The sequence below is a fragment of the Cataglyphis hispanica genome, chromosome 5, assembly GCF_021464435.1.
Source record: "Cataglyphis hispanica isolate Lineage 1 chromosome 5, ULB_Chis1_1.0, whole genome shotgun sequence".
Lineage (NCBI taxonomy): Eukaryota > Metazoa > Arthropoda > Insecta > Hymenoptera > Formicidae > Cataglyphis > Cataglyphis hispanica.
In genome coordinates this window covers 1,542,856-1,556,494 of record NC_065958.1, presented here as the reverse complement: position 1 = coordinate 1,556,494, position 13,639 = coordinate 1,542,856, and the positions used below count along the sequence as shown (strand labels likewise).

At 35.9% G+C, this 13,639-nt stretch overlaps 1 protein-coding gene across 3 annotated transcripts in view; it reads left to right on the top strand.

The window, feature by feature from the left end:
- Nucleotides 1–13,639, top strand: part of LOC126849779 (RNA-binding protein Musashi homolog Rbp6) — a 590,853-nt gene that overhangs the window by 407,988 nt on the left and 169,226 nt on the right. For all 3 annotated transcript variants that reach the window (XM_050592007.1, XM_050592006.1, XM_050592008.1), the window contains one exon: nucleotides 11,973–12,065. In XM_050592007.1, coding sequence (XP_050447964.1) covers nucleotides 11,973–12,065 — 93 coding nt within the window. The remainder of the gene's footprint in view (nucleotides 1–11,972; nucleotides 12,066–13,639) is intronic.

Sequence of the window (13,639 nt, the reverse complement as noted above, 5' to 3'; positions counted from 1 at the left end):
ATTATTCATATTTTTTATATCTTTTAAATAATATCGTAATATATTGAAAATATATAAATTATAATTATACTTTTGCACATACTGTCACACATACATAATAATTTAATTTAAATATATTTTACTTTTTATTTTTGCTTAATTTGGACGTTTATTTTACGTTAAGTTCCATTTGACGTAAAGCAATTCGATCGTCGACAATGTTGCGATACTTTAATTGTATATGATTGCAATTATGTTTCAGTGAGAATTTAAAAAGTCGTGTTTCGCCGCGAGTTATGCGATAAATAATGGAATCAACAACACGTAGCGATGCGTTAGAAGGGAATGGTTGCGGCGCGCATTCCGCGGTTACGCGAATCTCGCGGTAATTATTAACAATGTAATCCGGAAGTGGTCTGGACTGGAGAGAGCAGAGCGGTCTGCGTAGAGAGATAGAAGTCGAACAATAACGATAGCAGATTACTTTATCATCACGCTGTGCACACGCGTATTCGTATGTGTGAATGTTTGCGCGCAACATGTATATTTTGCGTTTGTGCAAACTGCATCACATTTTTTTGCCTCAGCTATTTTCTCTTTTTTTTTTTTTCTAGCTCGTTTCATCTCTCGTCCTTTCAATCGATCTTCGTTTTTTTTTATTTTTTTTTTTAATTTCTTTGCGAGCGTTTTGCCAATTTGCACCTGCGCACGCTTCGGAATGATTCTACTCACGCACGTATTCGATATTTAACACGCTCGTAAATATATTGGCGTTATTAATTAATACTCACCCTCTTGCGGGCGCACCGTTATGAAGTATGCACTTTCACATGCTAACCTTGATTGCAATCTGGAAAATTGTATCGGTCGGAGATTCTCAAAGTTTCTCTCATGAGATTTCGATGAAATGTAAGAGAGAGATTCAAATTACTTGATAAAATTTTATTTGAGAAAAATTGAAAATAATTTTAATATATTATCAGAATTACTTAAATCGAATAAATTTTGATGAGAGAAACAAGTGTATATAAGCTAAACACATATACACATATGTTATTATTATTACATTTTTAATAAATTTAACTGTTATTAATTTCTCTTTCTTTCTCCCTCTGTCTTTCTCTCTCTCTCTCTCTCTCTCTCTCTCAGCATATAGGGACAATGTTTATGTCAATATTGTTCATGTAATTTAGATTTATCCGTGCATGGAAATATCGTCTCTGCTATTATTATATCGATATCTATATTTATTCTTTAACTTCTCTAACTTCTTTTCAAACTGAGTTTTTTTTTTTTAAATTATAAAACATTTTCAAAGAATTTGACTAATAATGTTGACAGACGCGAACAGACAGATTTATGCTAATGATATTTGATAACAGGTAACCGCGACTAATGTGTTGTTGAAATTTCTTTTGTGAAATTGTAGGAATTTAACACTAAGCAAGATAAATTGAAGGGACTATAGAATAATTGGACTGTCTTATGCCGAGATGAATCATGCGCAAAGATTACAGAACTGAATTATTGTTATGAGACGGCTATCAAAATATCGATCTCTTTTGCGCGGGAAATTATGCCGGGAGGAATTTATTGCGTTATACAGAGTCGAATAGGAAAGTAATACCTACCGCGTATGTACATACATGCGCGTGTATGTATATTATACCGGAATGAATCCGACGAGAATTGAGGCTTCCGCTTCGACGGGCGTAGACATCGCTCAACATGCATCGTGACCGCGCACGGTACGCGATTCGTTAATTAATCCCTCGTCGGCGCACGTGCGGTACACCCAAGATCCGCACTAAGAGACCTCCGACCTCATTCGACCGTTGAATCGCGTTCGCATAATACGCGAATTGCGGTTTACGACAGTGATTTAACCGTTCGCGGCCAACCGGATTCGCTATGCCTCGCTGAGTCTCATCCCGCGCACCGCAGTTGTTCATAATGCAATTTTCATTTTGCTCGAACATGTCCATACCGGAATTTGTTGAAACTCGAACGATTCGGGAAACAATAATGATTCCAGAAAAAAAAAAAAAACAAGAAAACTCGATTCGACCAATTTCTTCGTAAAAATAAAGATTAGGAATTTATAACGGATAATAAGGATTAATAAAAAATATTTTTTCAGAGCGTCAAAGAAGAGTATAAATTATTAAATTATAAAAGCTATTTATTTTTTTTATGAATTTCTATTTTTTTATATTGTAATTATAATTGTTTGTTAAATTTTATAATACTGTATATTTAGTACTATTATTAGGCTTGCTAATAATTTTTGAAGATTTCTCTTTTAAATCAAAGACAAGAGCACAATAATAAAAAAAGAAGATATTAAATAATTTTCGCGCGTATTTTACTAGCATATATTCTTGTAAGAATCGCGTTATCAGCTGATTTAGCGCTTGGATCCATAGACATTCAACGACCGAGTGACGTGAATCGAACGACAAGGTCGTTCCGGCTGTCGCTCTACATTTTAATTGGCAGCGCCGTACATTGCCCCTAATGGTGTTTCTGTTGTCGGCGATTGAATAGCGTCTCACAATAGCCGCCTTTATGTCCTATTCAGCCCTTCCGCGAGGATAGCATGGACGGGCGGAGCTGGAGGGTAAACTACTATGAATGTGCTAACTCGTGGCCGTGGCGATTGAGTTTAGATCGCTATTGAATTTCTACGTGCTCGGACGGCTTAGATGCGTGATTATGTCCTTTTACATCCCTGCTCCTTCTTCAAAGAGAGAGCTTCTTCAAAGAGATGCGCGATCATTTCGAAAATTTTTAGAAAGAATAGAATCATAAAAGAAATGAAGATTAAAGAATAGTTGCGTATAATATTATTCTTGAAAGGACTTTATCGCTGTATTCACCGTTGATTCTTTTTTTATAAGAATTTGCCAAATTAAAATCTTCATGATTTGCATTTTAATGATAATATAATTTGTCCATATTATATTTATAAATAATAATAGATAGATTATTACAAAATATGTATTGTATATTATATATAAATTTGCCGAATGTATATTTAATATTTTGCTATTATAATTTACACTTTATTGAATTTTTTGCTTTGACAAAATTATTGCTTGTGATCGCTATTTTTTGGAGAGATCAAAAATATTCTTTTCATCGTATTCTCTCTAGCAACGTCGAACGCGAAAAGATGCCTGCCTCGCAATATGTTGCGACGAGATAGATAAGTTTGAAATTTTATTGGGCTGCAAACTAAGTTGGTTATCGGGTCTTGCCACAATTTTTCACAGCTCGAAAGTACGAATGGAGTTTAAACCATTTTTCCATCGTTAAATCAAAACGGAAGAAAGCCCGTAAGCCGCTTAGTTCTAAATACGATCCCACGAGGGTGGTCGGGCCGTTTCGGTGCACAATTTATGGTCACCGGTTTGCGCGCGCCCACAGCCAATGTTCATAGTCAGCGTGTCGACGAAACTGCATTACGCGGACGAGTTCAACGTCGTGCCGTTGAATGCCGGTTATTTCGCAAAGCTCTACCGGAAGGGAATGATGTCCCGGAGGATGAGGTTTACGAGCGTCCCCGAAATCTCGGGCATGACTCGATAAAAAGCACCCTGCGGGACCCGCAGAAGCCGGTCCCCCCCCTTTTATCGTTCCTATGCTCGTGTGACAGAATCGGTCACGGGGATATCGCAGGATCCATTCCATTTTCCTCGATTCGGATTTTGACTTTGGCGAATTTCACGAGAATTTCCCGATATATACCAAACCACTAGAATCAAAATACCAGAAAAAAATGTGATGACGTTATATATCCGTATTAGTAAACCAATAAATGTGAGAGCCATTCTATTTAGAAATTAAGATAGATATTGAAAATTATTGAAATTTGTCAAATATAGAATATGTCAAATAATTTTAACAACGTGTTTAGCTTTTAAAAATAAAAAAAAAAATTATATATAATCAAAAATATAATATTTCACTTCATCTTTTTGCTGTAAAACATGCATTATTTTGTTATAATAATTTCCCAGTTAGAAAGAATAGAATAAAACGGGAATTACTTTGTTCAAAACCTGCTGTGAGTGTACGCGTCTAAATATTTAATTTATCGAATCTTGCCGTCGAGATTCCGTGAGGCGTAACACAACAATGTGTCGCAAACAGTTATGAAACAGATTAAAAATGCGGGTGGCACCAACCGTAGCATCGGCATGCCGTTGAATCTAAAAGGATTGTGGATATATCGGGCGCCCGAATAAAACAAGAAGGCCTGATAATGCGCATCAAAGGCACGGGCAGAAATAGAGAAGCGCTTAAGCCGGCATGCACTTGTCGAGCGTCAGCGCTTTCATCTTCGCTCTCAAAGAGCAACTCGTAAACGTTTGATGCCACAGGATCAATAAATGTATCATGCGCGGACCAATGCACATCAGCATCGGCTTTCATCGGAAGAATGAAATCTCCGCCTGTTTTTCGCGTCTCTGCTTTCCGCGGGAAACCACGAGAATGATGAAACGCAGTCACGATATCATGAAAAAGAGAAATACGGAGTGTCTATTGGGAAAATATGAAAAACCTTGAATTCTCAGAGATTTTTTGTACCTGGAAAAAATCAGGGAATTTTTATGAAATTTTATTGAGAATTTTTTATAAAATTCTCACTTTGATAATTTTATTCTTATATTGTAAGTAATCGGCAATTCGTCGATAAGCCAAATTGTAAATTACATATATGTTTAAAATATATTACAAATATATATCCTATATCTTTTCACATATTCAATATTTTGTTAAAATATTTTAACAAAATATTGAATATATTGAAAATATTAAATATTTCAAAATAAACATCTTTAACTTCTTCAAAGTTCAGTTTTTCACAGTACATTTGCAAATATAATACTTGAATTGTGGTTCTATTTTTTCTTTGTGAAAAGCATTAGAAAACGCATACGATAAAAACTTATTTTAAAAAGTTGCATAAAAAAAAAAATTCTTTGAAATATTCTTGTTTTTTGGAATTTTGAATAAAAATATTTGAAAGCTCAAGGAATTTTTAGAGAACTTTTTTACAAGATTTGAGTAAATACTCTAAATAAAACATCAATTTTACTAGATTTTTTGCTTCAATCATCTATCTTACTGAGGTATACATATTTCAAGCAAACATACTTTTACGTTTGAAGTTATAAGGTCTTTGAGTTTGACAATTTTTTTCTGCTTTTTTACAGACAAAGTAACTTTTTTAATAAATCAACTTTTTTTTACAAATATGTTAGACGTATATACTTAGTTAAAATAATGTGTAAAATATTATGTGGCCTATAACGAAATGCATAACGAAAGCACCGGATTTACCGCGAAGCTTGGAAACGTTGTAAAGAAATTCGAGTGGCTACTATGGAAACTCTTTTATGGGAGTTTGCTCTCGTTCGAATTTTTTTACAGCACTTGCTTTCTTCAAGATTCCGCTTGAATTTGCTGACGGCGCAAATGGTTGTGGAAAAAGCTGTTAACTTCTTACTAAAATCTTATATATGATTTTTATCTTGACTAATTCTTAATAAACATTTATAAGAAATAATGTTTTTTATCACCTTTATTACTTCACTATTATTTGATATTTAGCAAATTATAATTAAATTTGTAATGAAATGATCAGTTTAAAGAATTGAATAATGTTAATATTTATTTGAATAATTACCTACATAAGTTCTATTATCAACTAATTATTGTTTGTGCACTCAAAAGGATCTATTAATATTGATCTATACATTTCTTGTATATTTCCTGCAAAAAGAATTTTTGACATGGTTGTGACATTTTTTGATCTTAATTAATTTTTTATTAGTTATTTACGTATTCTGATATTTACGATATATTCTTTTATTAACATCACATTTAAGCGTTCGATATTCCGGGCATTATCTTGAATATTGTCGCACGAAGACACGGAGATCTCGAAATAATCACCTAGGGTTGGAACTTCTCGAACGACGAAGGGGTTTGGCAGATTCCGTGGTAATCCGGTAAAGTCGCAACTCAAACAGTTTAAGTCAGAATAGTGGCCGAAGGGTGGTAGGTTGCGGTCGTTCAGAGGGTGTAATGGGTGGGATTTAGGATTACGAGTGCAAGTGTATGTAACGTTCGGTCTAGCAATTTATCGGTTTGACCTTCCATTTTTAACGATTGTCAATCGATATATTCTTTAATAATAGTTGCATGCATAATCATGGGCACGCATCAATATATTTTTCTAGATTATTTTTTTTTTGTAAGAATCTTAATTCTAAAAATTTGTGAATATTTTTTGAAGTAGTAATTAAAGAATCGAATAAATTATAGCTGCTTTTACCGCGCCGCTATATTTTACAGGCTTTTTTTACACGTTAAAAAAAAAAAAATTACAAATTTCAGTCATGAAAGCCTCTCATTCGCTTCCTTTAAATTCGCAAAATCGACGCGTACGAAGGTTGATACAGGCGAGGTGGAATTTTCGGAATATTCCCCGACTGCGGTAAACGTAGGATGAGGCATGCGCGTATAATTTACGTGAGGGCACGTTCTGTGGCGAGCACCTCGAATCGTGCTATAGCGCGTGAAGCTAGAGCGAGAACGGAGTTAGAGCAAGGTAGGGTCAGGGCTGGACAGCGCGATAGCGATGTTCCGAGCGACGTTGAGCGCCTTACCTATCCTACCGCTCGGTTACTGATAACCTCCCTTCTTCCTTCCTGCACCACCACCGCCCCGTAACCTCTTTTGCTATTTATGACCGGTAACTTAAATCGTGGGACGTCGCGATCGTGAGAGATTGTTGCAGCATGGCTGCCATGCCATCCGCGATAGATAAAAAGCGATAGATAGCTTCTCTATTCTAAAGTAAGAAAAGGTTTACAAAATGTTGGATACTGAACAATTATACGATCGACGTTGCGGTTTATATATCGGGTGAACTGTATACATTACTTTATCTTATCTTAGTTAGCAATAAATGTTTCTCTTTGCTTTATATTTTGCGTCTAAATGATTTCGTTAAGACAAGGCAAAACCAAGATGGCTCGTTAAAAGAAGAGGAGAAACGTCAAAGAACAAAAGCGAGTGACATTATCCGCGACGGATGGGGGCTAGAGTCGTCAGAGCCAGGCCAGGATTAATTCTTTCCGAGCGAGGTTCAGGACGCCGGGATGGATTGCTCGGAAAGACAGAAGGGTTGGAAGAAAGACTATGGATTCTGCGGCACTGGGCTAGCTGGAGAAAAAGTAGGGCGAAAGGGCGAGGGACAGAACGGGCGAATCGGTTATCATCCCGAGGGTTGCGAGCTTCGTCCCGGGATTCCATCGTCGCTTTTTCTTTCTTTCCTCTCTCCCATTTTTTTTCTCCTCTATCTCCTCTATATCCTTCTCTCCCGACCTTATCCTCGCCCTATTTGTCCCTATGACCTGGATTCGCGACAATGCGCAATTATCTACGCAATTTTGATTACTTTTGTCCCGATTTGAAGATGCTTACTATGACTTGACATATATTAAAAATTGTGAAAATAATGATCAATTTACAAGTATTAAGAGATACTCACAAGTATATTCGCAATGTCTCAAAAATCAGTTAAAGTTGTGAGCAAACGTATTTTAAAAAATCAAGTTAAAAAAGCTAATATTTTTATGAAATAGGTTAAAATTCATATTTTATCTTATCATGTTTACGCATTCCTGTCAATGTAATATTATCGATACATTCTATATGATCGCTAAAGGGACAGAGTGGACAGAGTGATATTCGCAATGCGTTGAGGTTATCGATTTTAAAGTTGAGTTGATTGGCACAGGGTATTGCGATATAATAATACAGATGGCCCATTCAACCATGGACACACGTTACCAAAAGCTATTGCGTCGCTAAATTGATAGTATACATGATACAATGGAAAACGATAATTTATTCGTTACGATAGATAACGCACCTTGCACACCACATTGTGTCTTTCTGTGTTGTCGCAAAGCGCGTTAATGTTCTTTGACAAAAACATGAAATTTTTTTTTATAGTTTAGGACAGGCAATTACGGCGTTACTTTTTATATAAAGCAAAGTAATTGCGACTTACATCTCATATCTGTTATTTAATGACACGGATTTACTCGTTCAAAAATCCTCTACACTCTCAGCGAATTGCGTGATCTCGGATGTTTCTCTCAGTTGCGTACATTCGCGTAGAATCGGCAAAACGCACGATTAAACTCGCAAAATGATCGCGAACGGAGGTAAAAGCAAATTTGCCGTAGCAAAGCGCTAACGCGAGACCGCCGATTAACGTTTATTCCAATATTTTTCTTGCCGTTCCCACCCTTCGTGCATTCATCGAAGAGGTAGGAACGATGAAAACGCGGGACTGATTATGACATTTACGAATACATCGCAATAATGTGGAACGATAATGCCCGATAGTCATAAAAGACACGCTGACTATTGTCCTTGTTTTTCTTTGTCCTTTTTTTTTCATTCTTTATGAAATTGCGCTTTGTCATTAAACGCGCGCCTTTTATTACGAACTTTGCGTTCCCGCTCGTCATTTGCGTTACACAATAATTTTGATTTGTTTGGGAATGAAATTTTTATTCCACAATCACAAGCCAATCGTTGTAATAAAATATAAAGACTCTACACTGTGCGCTACAATAGTAGCTAATACGCTTTTATTTTTTTTATTTTATTTGCGCAATTTTCGCGTTTATCAAAACAAATTGCAATACCCTTAGAAGCGCAAAGAGCGCAATATTTAAATTAATATAAAATAACTTACGTCATATTATGAACTTATATTAAACTACAGAGCGTTTTAATATATATTATAGATGAATATTAAATTTCCGTAAATAGAGAAGTTGCTTCTACATCTTCCTTCCTCCTTTCTCCGGGGCGATTTCATTTTCGTAGATGTGAAAGCGTTAAAGGCGAGCCAGAAATATGTACGCGGTCATATCGGGTGGGAAAAGCACGAGTTTGGTAAAGAGGGATGAGGCGGCCCTCTCCCCACCCCTTCCCCCTCAAGCGATGAAACTATAAAGCCACTCCTAGTAAGTTGTAAAATTGTAATAGCTTTCCGGTATTTACATAATGCTACGGCGTAATAAGTGGAACTCGGCGAGTTTCCATTACCATCCTGCCGCTATCCGCTCTTATCTCCGCTAACGACCCGAGGGGCCCCGCTCGCCTCCTTGTTTCTCTCGTGACTTATATTTTTCCACCTTATTCTTCGCCGGGTTAACCGTGACGAAAACCGCGATCCAAACCCCAAACCTCATCTTTTGTTCGTGTTGCGTCTTTACGACGAAAATTCGACCATTTATTTTGTTAGTTGATTTTCTCCTCTTTTCGTCAAGCCCTTTAAAGCGCGGATTTTATTTTGCCATAAAAAGAGATATAGTAATTGACAAATCAAGTATCTTTTCAGCTATATTCTATGGCGAATATTTTTTTTTTGGAGTTTTATTCTTTTTTACATTTTACACGAAAAATAAATTTGCATTTATGACACTCGTATACAAATGAAACTTTTGAGATTTATCTTGTGAATTGGTTTAAAGTAATATTTTACTAAGCGGTAAAAAACACTTTAACAAACAATTTATACAAAAAAGTTATTTTTTTGGTATAGATGTTATACTTTATCTTACATATTCCATTTTTTTCCCATGTTCCCTTTCCATCTCTGAACAAAAACTTTTGGTCACGAGCGTCGCTATGGGAAACGCTGCAAAAATTTCTTTCTAGTTTGTACGATAATGTGCTCATTACGCGATCGGCAATAGCAAAATGTAAAAAGATTTCAGACTGAAATTCTCGTTTATCGATGAAGAACATGAAAGTAGTTGAATTCCCGCTTTCGACACTCAAGGGAAGAAGTAGAAGCTGCAGCGGCTTTATTCGAATAAGTGGCCTCCTTAGTTTAGATTCGCCTTCTTCCATTGTTTCCTTCCTCTTCATCCTATCCATCCATGATATCATCCTTCTTTATCCCCGAGTGTGTCTCCTTCTCTTTGTTATTTTCTTACGATGAACTTCTCGCCGACGAAACCGGGGTGAGTCCGTTTATTTAATTTTCGAGATCCCCTGCCATTTTATTTTTATCCCCGAGACTTTATACACTTCGCTGATTAACCCACCTCGCGAGAAACCTTACCTCCCTCATTCCCCTTCAATGGAGAACATCGAAACGAAGAAACGCGCACTGCGAGTTTGCATGGGGTTGGAGAAGAGTTAGGGACACGAAGAAAGAGAGGGAGTTGAATTCAGGAGCGTAGGAGGATGGAAGGGGCTAGCGTTACTCACCGGATATAGAGATGTCTAAGCCCAGCCATCACTGAAATTGCCAGAGTTTACCTCTTCCGCCCTTTTCGCCGCATACCCTCCCTCCTCTACCACTTCTTCTATCCCGATCGAGCTTTCGTTTTCTCAGCATGGAGTTTCCGCCCGTATAAAATATTCGACTCTTGCCTTTCATTCTCTCCAGCTTGCCCGCCCATGGCTTTATTACAATGCGATTGTATTATCAAGATTTCAAGACTAGAAGTATCGGTTTTTCTCCGACATCTCTCAGCTTCTTTAAGCTCTTCATTAATCTACCTTGCCAGTGGCGAAGTGGCTGATTTTACGGGGAGATCGATGAGTCTTCTTTATCAAATTATTTTGCAGTGTTTATACAACTGTTATTACTGTCATTATTGTTTGCTTACTCTGTCCGAATTTAAATGCTATTTAAATTGTGTATCTTTAATTCTTATTTATTATACAAATAATTGTAAAATACAATCATGTAAACTTATCTTAATTCATTAAAAAATAAGGGATGAGAGTTTTTTGTTATATACTTGTTGAAATTAAATTAAATTTTTTGATATGTTTCGTGGTTTTTCATCTTTATGCCATCGATTAAATGATTCTTAAATACTGACAGATTTTTTCGCGATTTCTATTTCTATAATTCATCTCGATTACATTATCATACCATACTGAGATATCCGCAAACTTGATGTAGCTCTCGATGTCTGGGCAATGTCTGGATAACATCCGCTATCTACGGAAGACGCGAGGGGAATATCGGAGATGGGAGACGTCGAATTGATCTAGTATTCGTATGTAGCCGCATCCGATACAAGATTCGATGTCGCGCTTCGGATTCGCCAATGAACAATCTTAAGAAACGATGCCGTGCTGCTTGTTCCGACATCGCTATGCTTCTTCGCGTTCCTTTCAATTCGCGATCCGCACATTTGCGACGTATCTACAACGAATGCACATCCAATAGCATTTCTTACGATTTCGACCGTGACCTTTTGTCGCATCGTTCTAAAATTCCATTCTTTAAAGCATTATCTGGTAACATTCTCTGGCAACAGCTGTCCTTTTTCACTCTTCTGCTTCTTTTTTTTTTATGGATATTTCACGTGGAAGAAAAAATCGTGTACGTTTTATTTTCGGAGGTGTTTTTCAAATTTCATAGAAAATTGAATATCGTGCGAGTGTTTTCTCCGTGTTTACATATTGATACGTTATATCGAAGTAAGTTTGGCTATTAATAATGTACCTGCGTATCGATTATTTACAACTTGCCGTCGATAACCCAGGTAGATAGGGCAGTATGAAAGGCTAGAAGCAACGGCAAAAACCGCCAATAGACTCTCCCTGGAAATGTCGTAGCACATCCAGACACAAACCGTATTCATATTTAATAAATTCTTTATCAATTTCGCTGGCACAGTCGTATACTGGAAACTTTATTTCCTTTTCTTCGAACATTATTAGTTTCGCTTTTCATGTTTTTATTATGTCTGTAAAGAAAGACAGGAGTCATATTTTAGTTAATATTATTTTAATTAGTAAAACATTTATTTTTGAATTAGTAAAAAATTTATTTTAGAAATGCTTTTTTTTTTCAAAAGAAAATTATATTTTATTTTAGTTGAAAGTCTTGAATTTAATATTTGTTTTTTCTTTTTTTTTTCTAGATGGTGACAAGGACAAAGAAGATATTCGTCGGGGGATTATCGGCGCCAACGACGCTGGAGGACGTCAAAAACTACTTCGAACAATTTGGTCCGGTAAGTATAAATATCAATATCAAATTTACAACATTATTACGTTGGTCTGCATAGTGGAGCTAAAACTGTCCAATTCGATGAACTTTGTTTCAACAAAATTGCAAATCTTGCGCGCAAATTTAGAAAGAGAGATAATCGATTTTCTTTATTATTAATATATTTGGTCATCTTTATTTTTTTAAATAAATGTCATATTTATAATGTAGGATTAAGATCTTATTATAAAATAAGTTTTCAATATCTTTTTATAAAATTTTATATCATTTCGAATTTTTATAAAACTGGCAAATATTATGCAACATATTGTTACATTGCTATTCGCTGGAATCATGAACGCGATATCATTGACTATCATTTCGGTTGGTTACATTATCGATGTATCGCACATCCTCACCATTTCCTCTCGCGTCGCAAAATCGAGCGGCACTGTCGACGACTGTGATTCATGGGATTTACATTGTTTAGTACTTTTGCATATTTTATTGGCCATTTCGCGCGGAACGCTATTGATTTTTGGACGAACAAGTGCACTCATTTCCATTTACACGACGTCAACGGCGCGCGACGACAATTCTGCCTCGCTGTGAGCTCCCATGAATTTTGATCGTTATGTCTCATAACGGTGATATCGAGGTATATCGCTTTATTTGGATTGTTTCAAAATGCGCAATATAATACAATATTATTCGCGTGCGAATGATCTCATTTAATCTAGCGGCCTAACTTGTTCATGGATTACAGAGAAATTAACTTTAACGTTATCAGAAAATTGTATATGTTTTGCTTATTCATATTTAGATTGTTCTTCATGAACTGAAAATTATTTCGAAAAGTTTTATATGTTCAAACGATTAGAGAAAAAAATTATTTCTGCTAAAAAGAAATTGACTCGCGCAAAAGAAGTATCTATCGAAAAATCAAAGTTGTCATAAAATTTAATACTTTATATGAACTGATTTTGTTTTTATAATCAATGTCAAAATCTGAGACATTGGATAATAAACATGATTTTCGATATAATTATAAGCAATCCGTTCAGTAAAATTATAATATTGATCAATAATTTAATTTATTTTGGCAATTAAGAGCATTGTACTTATCAGAAGATCTGTTTAAAAAGGAATGCTGCTGAGAGAATCTGTGAGGTAACAGATCGAGTGATTAGGCACTACTAGTTGGGGGAAAAAGTTTAGCTAATTAGCGTCTATCGATCCACGGAATATCTTTAGAATACGTTATTGTGCGGACTTATTCGGCTATTCATCGAGTTCGATTGCGATCGAATTGAACGCACGCGCGATCTTCAACCCAATTCCAATTCCAGCACGAAAATGCTCTAAATGGCTTTCCACGAGGCAGTAATAATAAACGATTCTAATGGGCAGACTAGAATAATTATTATGTGAAAAGTTTTCGGCTATCTCGTTTCCGTTTTCGAACGATATCATAAAATTAGTAGAATTGTTAAAGTTAAAGCGTCCCGGTTGAGTATTATTATTATTATTATTTAACATTTACGAGAGCATCATTTTCAGGGGGCAAACGAGCCGAAAATGTATATATGTATTTGTATG